Source organism: Anopheles merus, chromosome 3L (assembly GCF_017562075.2).
Source record: "Anopheles merus strain MAF chromosome 3L, AmerM5.1, whole genome shotgun sequence".
Taxonomy (NCBI): Eukaryota; Metazoa; Arthropoda; class Insecta; order Diptera; family Culicidae; genus Anopheles; species Anopheles merus.
In genome coordinates, this window is record NC_054085.1 from 23,155,375 (window position 1) to 23,166,652 (window position 11,278).

An 11,278-nucleotide genomic window follows, 5' to 3' on the forward strand; every position below is an offset into this window, starting at 1 on the left:
CTCAGCTGATATGGAGGAGGTTCCCGATGCCGCGGCATGTGGTTCGCTCCGCATATAAAAGCTGCCGTCAGCCGGGTTGTGTACCTGTTAGTCTCCTGCTGGCTGTATAGCGCGGGAGTATTGTGTCCCTCCGCCGTTCGGGGAATTCCAATTGCGAGTGTGCGAAATGAAGTATTCTATTGTGTTGGCGTTGGCGGTGGCCATGGTCGGAGCAGGTGAGTCAATTGAGAGAGAGAGAAAGATAGGGGAGATAGGGGAGATTCTTCGTTCCGTTGGTGTAATTAATTAACGACCCCAGAATACCATTGGGGCAATGAAATGTGCTAACACTGCGAAGCTGAAACGGCAAAACGAAAGCTGATCCTCAAGAGACGAACCGTGCCCCCCGGTGTACAATAAGTGAAAGTGTACAAATGTGAAACGGCTGGTGGGCGGATTGTAGTTTCAGTGTAAAATTATTATTGTGGAATTTGGTAATAAGAAAAAGTACACCAACAGGTGTACGAAATGCGTACAAACGATTGTTTAAAGTGGTCACGTGGTGGGCCGGGCCGCAAGGAATAACCACACTTCAAACACTTTAGGTAGAATTTATATGTGTGTGTTTTTTTGTTTGTAATGTGCAACGACTAAAGTGGGATAAGATTTCTTTTTTCACTAGTAATTGACAATGTGTAATCAGCTACTGTGACAAGCGAGCACTTGCAATAAAAGATAGCGGTGATAACGGAGAGCTACTAAACGGGAACCATTAAAGTGGAGTGCTCCACAAGATAAGGATTAAGTTAACAACAAATCAATCGACAGTTCAATGGCGATCCCCTGATGGGTCAGGCTACTGGTTTTGTGATGTTGGAGCATCTTATCGATCTTATCAATAGGATTTGCGAAATGACAACGTCACACCCAAACAATGGAACCGAATGCCAAAGGGGTCATGTAGCTGAGATATTGTTTTGTTTATTCAATGCACAATGATTGAATGTTATTGCATAATTGAAACGCAAACAGATGACAGATAAAAAAGAAAATTGTATTTTTAAATGTCTCGTCTAGATGTTTATGGATTTAGTACAATTTATTGGAGATACTAAACACCGCAGGAATCATTCTCTTCCTAACGGTCGATGTCCTCTATGCCATTCATTGGGCGTTTAAAACGATTTGAATGATTGCTTCTACTTCTTGACACGGCCTCCACAGTCCAACTGTAGTCTTCGCCTATGGTTACATTCTTCATGTTGCCACTTGCCACAGTTGGTTCAAGTATGCTTTTTCTCCATCCACTTCAAACGTTACTGATTCATAAAATCCTTGAAAAGTTTACTAATGGAGACGTCAACCTGGCTGGTTAAATGTACTGGGAAGTCTACTTTGGTAGGGTTTTTGGGGCTACTGCTTGCCGCTTGATCCTAGCTAAACTTGCTAATCTCTTTCTAAACTCTCTCATCTTCTCATGAGCATAATCATGATCAGCAATCACAAAAAAGGGATGAAAGTTTCAAGTGGTCCGGTGGTCCGGTGGTCCGCTTTTCATAGATACGTCGCCTTATACAAGGCCGCACATGAATAATGTCAACCGGAACGTCCTTTCGTGTCAAGCACTGACATAGTAATGATAAGCCTCAGAACCCATATACACTGCCACAGAATGAATCCTGAAAAAAAACTCCAATATTATTTCTCCAAATCTACGGTCTCATACATTCTTAGTTCATCTTGTCCAACATCTGGACCTAAACTACGTTTGGTAGAGGCTGTCTGTTGCACTTCATTTCACTTCGTTTCACTTTTCATCAGGCCAAAAGCACATCAATTAATCTTCCAAACGATCACTTAATTTTATGATTATCTGTACCGAAAAAAGGACACTTGTATGTGTTAGACCCATCCCGGTTTTATGTGTTAGACACATCCCGGAAGACCAAAAAAGGCGCAACTCGTAATGGGGAAAACAGTTGTTCTAACAACGTGGCATGGCATATGGTTTAACTATAATGCACATAATTGAAACACCCGGTTTGGTTTAATGGTAAAGCGGCAGTGCTTGTTAAAGGTCGAAAGTAGTTCCCCATTTAAACCAAGAAAAAGGAATAATCAGAAATTAAAACACGGAATTTCTAAGTAATTATATCATATTAACATCACCCTTTTTCCATCTTTCTTTTCAATTCCTCCCACCGCAGTCCCCCGCGAAGGCTTCGGTCCAGGCATGCAGGACTGGGGCTTTGCCGAGGTTCGGCCCGGTGCGCACATGTTCTGGTGGCTGTACTACACAACCGCCGACGTGCCGAATCATGCCGACCGGCCGCTCGTCATCTGGCTGCAGGGTGGTCCCGGTGCATCGTCCATGTACGGCAATTTCGAAGAGCTGGGCCCACTCACGCTCGAGCTGGAGGAGCGTAACCATACCTGGGTGCGGGACTACAACGTCCTGTTCATCGACAACCCGGTCGGTACCGGTTTCAGCTATGTGGAGGATTTCTCGCTGCTCACCAAAACGAACGGCGAAATTGCGGACGATCTGGTGGAGCTGATGAAGCAGTTCTACGACGCGCAGCCCGAGTTCCGCAACACCCCGCTGCACATCTACGCCGAAAGCTACGGAGGCAAGATGGCCCCGGAGTTTGCGTACGTGCTGGACAAGGCGATCAAGAACGGTGAGATCGAGTGCAATCTGCAGTCGGTCGGCATTGTGGCCCCGTGGGTGTCGCCCATCGATTCCGTGCTGTCCTGGGCCGAGTTCCTGCTCAACATGGGCTACGTCGACACGAAGGGCTACAACGCCATCCAGGCGTCGGCCATCGAAACGGAGCACGTGCTGAACCAGGGCCAGTGGGAGCAGGCCACCAGCCTGTGGGGCATGACGGAGAACGTTATTCTGCGCGAGACGCACGGGATCGATTTCTACAACGTGCTGTTCAAGCAGGACTTTGCCGGGACGCGCTCGCAGCTGGAGCAGTTTTCGCGCGATATGCGAAGTAAGTGATGAGGAGTGGGTTTAACGATGTTTGAAGATGTAAGTAATGTATCAATCTTGCTCCTATCTCCATCAGGTGCTATCGCATCCCGTGCCACCCGCTTGGCATCGGAGGATCGCGACCAGATTCTGCAAGATCTGATGCGCTTCGAGGTGGCGCCCGCCCTAAGCCTACCCGCCGAATCGGTCTACGGTGCGCAGAGTGGTCGCGTGTTCAACACGCTGGCCGGTGACTTTATGAAGCCCGCCATCGACGTGATGGAGCTGCTGCTGAACAACACCAGCCTCGATGTGGTGATCATTACCGGCCAGCTCGACCTGATCGTTGCCACCCCGGGCAATGTGCGGTGGATCGAGAAGATTCAGTGGAGCGGCCGCAACAACTACCTGCAATCGCCCCGCAATGCCGTCGGCCAGCACGGTGTGCTGGAGGGGTACGAGAAGAGCTACGGCAAGCTGGCTGTGTACTGGGCGCTGCGTGCCGGGCACATGGTACCCGCTGATAATCCCATCCTGATGGACCTCATCCTACAGAAGCATGTGCCGGTGCAGTGAGGCATCGAGATGACTCACCCGCTGGACTGACACACGATCATACAATAAAGTTTTGATATTTGTATCACACAACTCATGCTCCAGAAGTACGTGTGCCTTTAATAGCCCTCCAGAACGAGCCACGTGTTGCGTGAGACGAAGGCGTCTCCATAAAGGTGGTGGTGATGGTGGGAATAGATAACCTTTGCATCGGAAGTGCAGAATAATTAATCGATCGAAAGCAGATGGCGCGCAAAGATCATCATCATCTGCTGCTGCTGTCTGAGATGACTGACATCATCTCGCGCTTGGCCGATCAGCTGATAGATGCAGAAGGGTCGTCTGATCGATGTTATAAAGTGGCGCACCAACAAGGTTGATCATCGTAGTGTGCCTCGAATTCTTGTGTCGTTTGGTGAACATCTTCTTGTGTGCTTCGATTGTGCGTAAAATGGGTAGAGCTGTAAAATGGATTGTTTGGATCACAGTAGGCAGTGCATTTCTTGCTTCCGTTGGTTAGTGAAGTCTAAAAGCGTGTTGTGAATGTTGTTTACTGTCTTGCTCTAAGCATTTTTTGCATATTTTAAGTCGCAAGCAATGGATTTGGTCCTGGGAAACAACACTGGGGCTACAGTGAGGTACGTCCGCGGGCGTACATCTTCTGGTGGCTACATCAGGCGCAAACTCAACGGCCCGAGACAAGACCGCTCATCATATGGCTGCAGGGTGGCCCGGGAGCATCATCAAGCGGCTACGGGAACTTTGAAGAAATTGGACCACTCGATCGAACGCTGAAGCCACGTGAAAATTCCTGGGTAGGGCACGACAACCTGTGCCCGATACACCATTCAAAGTCTTTCTAAAACCGCACATTCACGCACTTTTAGGTGAAAGATTACAACGTGCTCTTTGTCGACAGTCCCGTAGGCAGCGGGTTTAGTTATGTCGAGGATCGCTCCCTGTTGGCACGTAACACCACCACGGTGGTGAGTGATTTGGTCGCTTTTCTGAAACACTTCTATCGCACCATGAGCGCCATCACGATGAGCGATTGGGAGGGAAGCGTTCCTCTGTACATCGCTTCGGAAAGCTACGGTGGCCGGATTGCGGTTGAGTTTTCGTACGCATTGGCGCATGCGGTGCAAAGTGGCATGATACGCTGCAAGCTGCGAGGGCTTTTCCTGGGCAGTGCATGGCTCTCGCCCGTAGATAGTATTGCCGCGTGGCCACAGTATTTAGCCGGTCTGGGATTTGTGGATGAAGGTGGTCGTGAGCGTATCGAGCGGAAGGTAGCTGCTGTGCGCGATACAGTGGGACAGTCTGAGCGGCCTGGGCTGTCGATGGAAGGGTGGCACGGATTGCAGCAGACCATCGTACAGGAGACGGGAGGAATCAACTGCTACAATGTGCTAAAGCCAAGCAGGAAGGAGATACAGCCGCAGGATGTTGAAAGTGATGAAGGTTGGTGAAGGATTTGGGGTTAAGAATCGATACTGTATTTGCGGTTTTGTTCCACCCCTCCTCCACAAATCCACTCCTTAATTCATCTAACATGTTTCTTTTACAAAAAATCCCTTCTTTTCTCTTCTTCTTCTCTATAAAAAAAATCAATCACGAGGTAGGTAAGGCGAACTAGTTTTGTTACTTTCTGGGTATTTATATGGCTATATTTGTAATCTCAATGTTTAAAAAAACTGCCTCGGTATAAGTTCAGGATCGAAATGAGTACCGTTAATGGTTCAATATCAGTTCTAGGAATGGAATGGGTTGGAGATCATTGCTACTAATGGTATGGGTTTGGGATCATTTATAGGACCGATTCCAAGATCAGTTTAAGGTCAGGATATGTTCCAAGATCAGGTCAGGATATATTCAGGTCAGGTCGGATCTCTGTCAGGATATGAAAGGGGGTCGGGGACAGTTCCGGTACAGGCTTCAGTGTCAGTTATGTTCCAGAACCTGTAGGGGTTAAGATCCGGTATGAATTCTCCATAAGTTTCAGAACCGGAATAGGTTCTGGAACGGAATGAGTTCCAGGGCTAATATCGGTTCAAGATCAGCTCAAAAACCGGGATTGGTCAGGTTCTATTTCAAGCTTGTTATGGTTTCACAATCTGAGCAAGCGCCACTATCGGTTTAGCATCAGTTCCAGGGATGGCGTGGTTTCAGGAACAGTTCCAAGACCGTTATGGGATCAGAATCGATTCCAGGATCGTTATAAATTCGGGATCAGTTTTAGGATTCATATAAGTTTAGGATCATTCCTAAGAACTGCTCTGAATCTGATCCTGTAAGAGTTTGTGATCAGTTCTAAACCCGGTTTGGATTCTAAATCATTTTGTCTTAATGCATCCCTTGAATTTAAGAAGCAAATGTAAATTCCGTTGTTTACACAGTTTCCTGAAATTGTTACATACCTTCAAAATTATTTAACGGAGCCCTGTAACCGGGCCAAAACTAACTAGTAATAGTAGATTGTAGTTCCAACACTCTTCTACAGCAGCAGTGATTGCGTTATGGCGTATGCACACGCAACACCAGCGTCGATTGAAGCCAGCCTGCTATGATTCAAATTATCTCTGATTTATTCAGCAACCTCCCAAAACACCCCACCCCATTTGGGGGGTGCTGGTTAACCCAATTTCATTCTCATTTCCAATCCCTTCGAAAGGTAATTCATTAGCACCCCCGCTCAAACCCCCCAATACCGAGCCGCGTGGAGAGCGTGATTTCATTAAACATTAAATATTCCGATTTCGATTTCTACCAACACACACACTCACATTCGTTCACATTCGGTTTTCCTTCTCGCCAGTTCTAGTGTACGGTGAAACGCTCTGGTGGTACAGTGACACCGGTCCACCGCCCCCCGAATCGCACACCAGCAGCAGCCCGCTGGAGCAGCTCATGCGTGGTCCCGTGTCGCACACGCTCGGCATAGCAGCGACGAAACGACCGCCTTGGGGCACCCAACGGACAGCCGTTTTCGATGCCCTCGGCGACGATTTTCTGCAATCGAGCGTCGGCACCGTGCAGCGGCTGCTGAACGAAACCGACCTCGAGCTGGTAGTTTACAGCGGTCAGCTCGACCTTATCGCCTGCCTTCCGGGGACACGCGGCTGGATGGATCGACTGTTCGCACACTCGCCGGCCCGCGAGCCTTTCACGACCGAGCCGAGCGGCATCATCGAGGGGTACCGGTCGCGATACTCGGATCGCTTCACGCACTACACGGTTCTGCGGGCCGGGCACATGGTACCGGCCGACAATCCTTCCGCCGTGCTACACATTCTGCACCGTCACGTTGGTGGGGGACCGGTAGAGTAAAGCGCGTTAAATTAGCGTTTCGGAACGATGCAGTAAAATGCAAGGAGGATTCCAAAGGTGTGTGGCGCGCCACCAAAGCGTGAACGTGTGTACGCGTATTTATTTAAGAAACTCCTAAGAACGGAAAGAAACGTATGTACCAACGGTTAGAATATTCCTCTGCCGCATCCCTCTTTAGCCCTATCCTAGCACAATCTTCCGGAGCTGGGCCCCGATCTGGTCCAGCGTTGCCTTGTCGATCCGCCGCAGCCCGAGCGTGATGACGATCTCGTCGCTCTGCTGCAGGAAGCTCATCAGATAGCGGATGGCCGCTTCCGCCTCGTCCGAGCTGGCGCCGAACGTGTGCTTGATGGTGTAGATGCGGTTCGAACCGTCAGCGCCGGCAGCTCCGCCCGGCCCGTCCCCGCTCAGATCGTTGTGGGCGTGACTGCGCACCGTGTACACGTTGGCCACCTTCTGGTGCTGGGTGATGATGAGGAACAGCTTGTTCGCAAACCGATGGTACACGATGTCGGTCGGCTGACCCTCGATCACAATCGTCTCGATGTGATCGAATGCCGCCGGTTCGGTCGTGCTGGTGGCGGTCATGGCGATGCTGCTGCTGCTGCTTGGTGTGTGAGGCACTGGGTGAAGTGAAGACGACCCGGATGTAATTCGTTGGAATTTCCTTTTTTGCCTTTTTTCCCCGTCCTTGGGTTGGGTCGCGGCTAATGATGTTTATCTAAAAAAAAACACACACACACAAACCCCACCACAAACCGGTAAGGTGTACAGGCCAACGATCGATTGTTTCAGTACGACACATACACACACGAGCGCATACACACGCCCCGCTTTAGCTTGGTGCGCTGTGCCCCGGGAAATGTGTCTATCACTGTCGTTTTGGGGCTGGTGGGAAATTCGAAACCAACTGGTGGGAGGGTTGGGCTATCGTCGCACCGCACCGGATAAACACTTCATTCCGTCGCCGCGGATACGACGAAAGGACGAAAGGACGAAACGCCACCGTCCACCCGCCGGGCCTTTGCCGACTCCTCCGCCTGCGGGTGTAGATTTGATAATAGCCCCGCACCGCTTCCCGGTTCGTTTTTCACGCGTACAACCGCAAAACGCTGCTCCGCTCCTGCAACCGGCGTGTCTTGGAGATCCGTTTTTCCCTTGATTGCTTGTAGCGACACTCGGCTGGAATTGTCCTATTGCCACCGTATTTACCTTCCGATTCACAGAACCAATGCAACGAGAAAGCTTTTCCACTTTTCCTCCGTCTCACGATGACGGTGTTCGTTGCCAGTTATTCGTAAATTCACAATGAAGTGTGGTGCGTCGGTTTTTTTTTTTGTTGCTCTTTTTGCCTCCTTCTGCCCCACAAACAAGCACAAACATTGCGTCGCTTCCGATGAAAACATCTGATTTGCCGGCAAGGTTAGACCACGCGCGGGCAAAAGCGCGGCTTTTCCATTTCCCGTCGTATTGTCGCATAATTACGAGCTGATCGACGAATGTAATTATTTTTACATACCATATAAAAATATTGCTGCAGTTTTGGAGTGTTTTTGTAAAACTTATCACATCCTTAACAAAATAAATGAAAGGAATTTTCCACAGAATCGCGCACTAATGTCAAGAGCGCTGCTCTCCGTGCCAAGGTGCTTAGCGACACAGCAGCAGCCCGTCACACCTGCTGTTGTACATATTTTGAGCGAACAATGACAGTCACGATTTCGGCCGTCATTCTTGCCGTGACAAACAAAATTCAGACTCATTCCGCGTTTGCTGTTTTTAATAAGTTGGTGAGTTGTTTTTGCGTGCGAAACAATACAATTAAATTAAAATTAGACTTTGTGTAATACATTTCGACCCTCCCGCAGCATAGCTAGTGCCCGTACAAGATGTATCCGATGGGAGGTAACTCGATGGCCGGTCCGTTCTGGAGCAATGGCCCCGCTCCGGGCGCGTTCTACAATTTCCCCGGCAGCACGGCCGCTGGCGGTGCGATGCAGGCGCGTTCGGACACTCCCGGCGAGTTTGGCACACAGCGGTCCTAGTAAGCGTTGGACAGTGCGGAAGGCGACTCAATACGCTCAACCCACTAACCTCAAACTACGGATTCGTTCCATTTTGCTTTTGCCGTTTTTTTTGCAGCTACCCCGTCACCACCGGCACCTCCGTCGTCGGGCTCATGTTCAAGGATGGTGTAATCATTGCAGCCGATAAGCTGATCTCGTACGGGTCGCTTGCCCGGTTCCACGACGTCGACCGGGTGTATCGCATCAACGATAAGACGGTGCTCGGTATCGGGGGCGACTTTGCCGACTTCCAGTACATCAAGCGTCACATCGACCAGAAGGTGTAAGTGTTGATGCGATTGTTCATTTTGATTTTGTAATGAATTATGAATGCCATTTTCCGCCGTCACCAGCATCGACGATCAGTGCCTGGACGATAAGAACGAGATGAAGCCACGCTCGTTCTACAACTGGCTCACGCGGGTCATGTACAACCGGCGGTCGGAATTCCAGCCGCTCTATCTCGATCTCGTCATCGGCGGCATGCAGGACGGCGAACCGTTCCTGGGGCACGTGAATCTGCGCGGCCGCTCGTACACGAGCAACGTGGTGGCGACGGGGTACGGTACCCATCTGGCGCTGCCGCTGTTGCGCGAGTATTCGGAGAATCCGACCGCCTACCAGACCCTCGGCCAGCCGGAAGCGAACGATCTGATGAAGCGCGTAATGGAGGTGCTGTGGTACCGGGACTGCCGCAGCGACCCGAAATACTCGCAGGCGGTCTGCACGGCGGACGGCGTCAAGGTCGATGCCGACTGTTTCGTCGCCCAGAACTGGGAGTTGGCCCACACGATCAAGGGCTACTAAGCTGGGCGTTTGGTGTGTGATGAAGGCGGGAGTGTTTGAAAGCAGATGGGGGGAGTTAAAGCATAATTAACAGAAACATCTTCTAATAAAAGCAAGCGGTAAAAGGCTTTGATGCGTATTCAACTGAGTCCCATTGTTGAATGGTACTTCGTCCCGTAAATGATTCCTTAAGCACATTCTAACACACGATATTGATATTAAACATTTATTTCAGTTTATTTGTACGATTGCAGAATAATTCAATGAAAATGGTGCCTTTACTGCACCAAAACCATTGCGCTTCGCTCAGCAGTCAATTGCAGAATTAGGCTCGTGACGCTAATAACCGTCTGTCTGATGACACTTTTAACTTTTGTTGGCAATATAATATACAATTGTTCGTACACGAATACAAAAATCAGTTCCCTGAGATTCCGATTGTACCGCTTTCAAGAATTTGGCTCCCATTAATTATAGTCTAGAAAGTATGTCGCCTTAATGGCGTAATATGTGCATTACAATAAACGGCTCCACGGCGCATTATCCTGACTTTCATTGAGGCCCAGATAAGAGAAGTATGCTTTGTAGGAAAATGATTGATTTTGGAAGATACCACTCTACAGCAAATGCACTGGGGTATCGTTTTGATTCCAACAATCCTTCCCTACAGATGCCAACTGGAATGATGCTCCACAGCGCTCTCTCGGTCACTCCAGCTTACGGCCATCGGTTGCAACGCTGATCGTCCCATTTACCGGTATTGGCTTCTCGTTCGACCCCGAGATGAAGCTGTCTCCGTACATGAAGATCGTCCAGACCAGGACGCACAGCGACAGCAACAGTATCAGCCCCGATGGCATAAATGCTCTCGTTTTGTAGAACCGTATCATCATGACGACGATGAGCAGAAACAGGACTACGAACTGTACGTACGGGAACGGTTGCTGTAACGAATTGCACCATGCGCCCGCTCCGATGGCCACTCCGAACACGAGCCCGGCATAGAGGGAAGCGGTAGAGCCTAGATAGAGATGAGACACGGAGGGAAAAAACAAAAACGGGACGAATGTATGGCGACCATGTCTGTACGGAAAGCGAATCGTTCTTACCGGCACGCTTGTAGCCCACGATACCACCGATCGCGACCAATAGCGCAAACACTATTCCGACAAAGTCAATCATCTTGAAAGTGCACAATCGCTCGTCGTTTGGGGTAAATGCTGCCGCTTTCAAGTAGCTATGCGTAGTTTTGTTTTTTGTTCCTTTTTTTCTAGCAACACATTATGACAGAACTGGTCTACATGTCCGACAGTAGTGACAGTGTGTATTTTGTAAACAAAAAGCAGTGCTGCCAGATTCAGGATCATCAGCTCTATGCTGCGTTACGCTGGCGTTACGCGTAACGCTTGTAGATCTACTTGGCTACTCAATCTTTATATTCGCGTTTACAGGTAAAATATTTAGTGATTGTGTTATGAAAAGTGATTTTAAAAATTTATAAAAAAAAAACATCCACCATCTAAACAGCATTTAGTTTCAGTGTTGCCCAGGTATGTTAAACCTGTTCATGGCTAACGAATTCCTT

The 11,278-nt window shown here is 49.2% G+C and overlaps 5 protein-coding genes across 6 annotated transcripts; 3 read left to right on the top strand and 2 right to left on the bottom strand.

Annotated features, from left to right (window-relative positions):
• Positions 1 to 91: 91 nt before the first annotated feature.
• LOC121598579 (retinoid-inducible serine carboxypeptidase-like) lies at positions 92 to 3,607 on the top strand. The gene is made up of 3 exons (XM_041925610.1): positions 92 to 215; positions 2,187 to 2,981; positions 3,057 to 3,607. The coding sequence occupies exons 1-3, from the start codon at positions 167 to 169 to the stop codon at positions 3,533 to 3,535; spliced, it is 1,323 nt and encodes a 440-aa protein (XP_041781544.1). The 5' UTR covers positions 92 to 166; the 3' UTR covers positions 3,536 to 3,607.
• An 86-nt stretch (positions 3,608 to 3,693) lies between these two features.
• On the top strand, positions 3,694 to 6,925 carry LOC121598578 (retinoid-inducible serine carboxypeptidase-like). The gene is made up of 4 exons (XM_041925609.1): positions 3,694 to 4,029; positions 4,103 to 4,329; positions 4,402 to 4,975; positions 6,330 to 6,925. The coding sequence occupies exons 1-4, from the start codon at positions 3,966 to 3,968 to the stop codon at positions 6,839 to 6,841; spliced, it is 1,377 nt and encodes a 458-aa protein (XP_041781543.1). The 5' UTR covers positions 3,694 to 3,965; the 3' UTR covers positions 6,842 to 6,925.
• On the bottom strand, positions 6,901 to 8,394 carry LOC121598581. The gene is made up of 2 exons (XM_041925613.1): positions 7,649 to 8,394; positions 6,901 to 7,562 (listed from the first exon to the last, which is right to left on the bottom strand). The coding sequence occupies exon 2, from the start codon at positions 7,427 to 7,429 to the stop codon at positions 7,022 to 7,024; it is 408 nt and encodes a 135-aa protein (XP_041781547.1). The 5' UTR covers positions 7,430 to 7,562; positions 7,649 to 8,394; the 3' UTR covers positions 6,901 to 7,021.
• Positions 8,395 to 8,523: 129 nt separating this feature from the next.
• LOC121598580 (proteasome subunit beta type-4) lies at positions 8,524 to 9,841 on the top strand. 2 transcript variants are annotated; one of them, XM_041925611.1, is made up of 4 exons: positions 8,524 to 8,631; positions 8,710 to 8,885; positions 8,984 to 9,190; positions 9,261 to 9,841. In XM_041925611.1, the coding sequence occupies exons 2-4, from the start codon at positions 8,731 to 8,733 to the stop codon at positions 9,712 to 9,714; spliced, it is 816 nt and encodes a 271-aa protein (XP_041781545.1). In that variant the 5' UTR covers positions 8,524 to 8,631; positions 8,710 to 8,730; the 3' UTR covers positions 9,715 to 9,841. The 2 variants fall into 2 exon arrangements, with proteins under 2 accessions (XP_041781545.1, XP_041781546.1); XM_041925612.1 differs by having other exon boundaries at positions 8,534 to 8,631; positions 8,715 to 8,885.
• A 64-nt stretch (positions 9,842 to 9,905) lies between these two features.
• On the bottom strand, positions 9,906 to 10,988 carry LOC121598582 (transmembrane protein 14A-like). The gene is made up of 2 exons (XM_041925614.1): positions 10,803 to 10,988; positions 9,906 to 10,714 (listed from the first exon to the last, which is right to left on the bottom strand). The coding sequence occupies exons 1-2, from the start codon at positions 10,873 to 10,875 to the stop codon at positions 10,401 to 10,403; spliced, it is 387 nt and encodes a 128-aa protein (XP_041781548.1). The 5' UTR covers positions 10,876 to 10,988; the 3' UTR covers positions 9,906 to 10,400.
• Between the last annotated feature and the right edge of the window lie 290 nt (positions 10,989 to 11,278).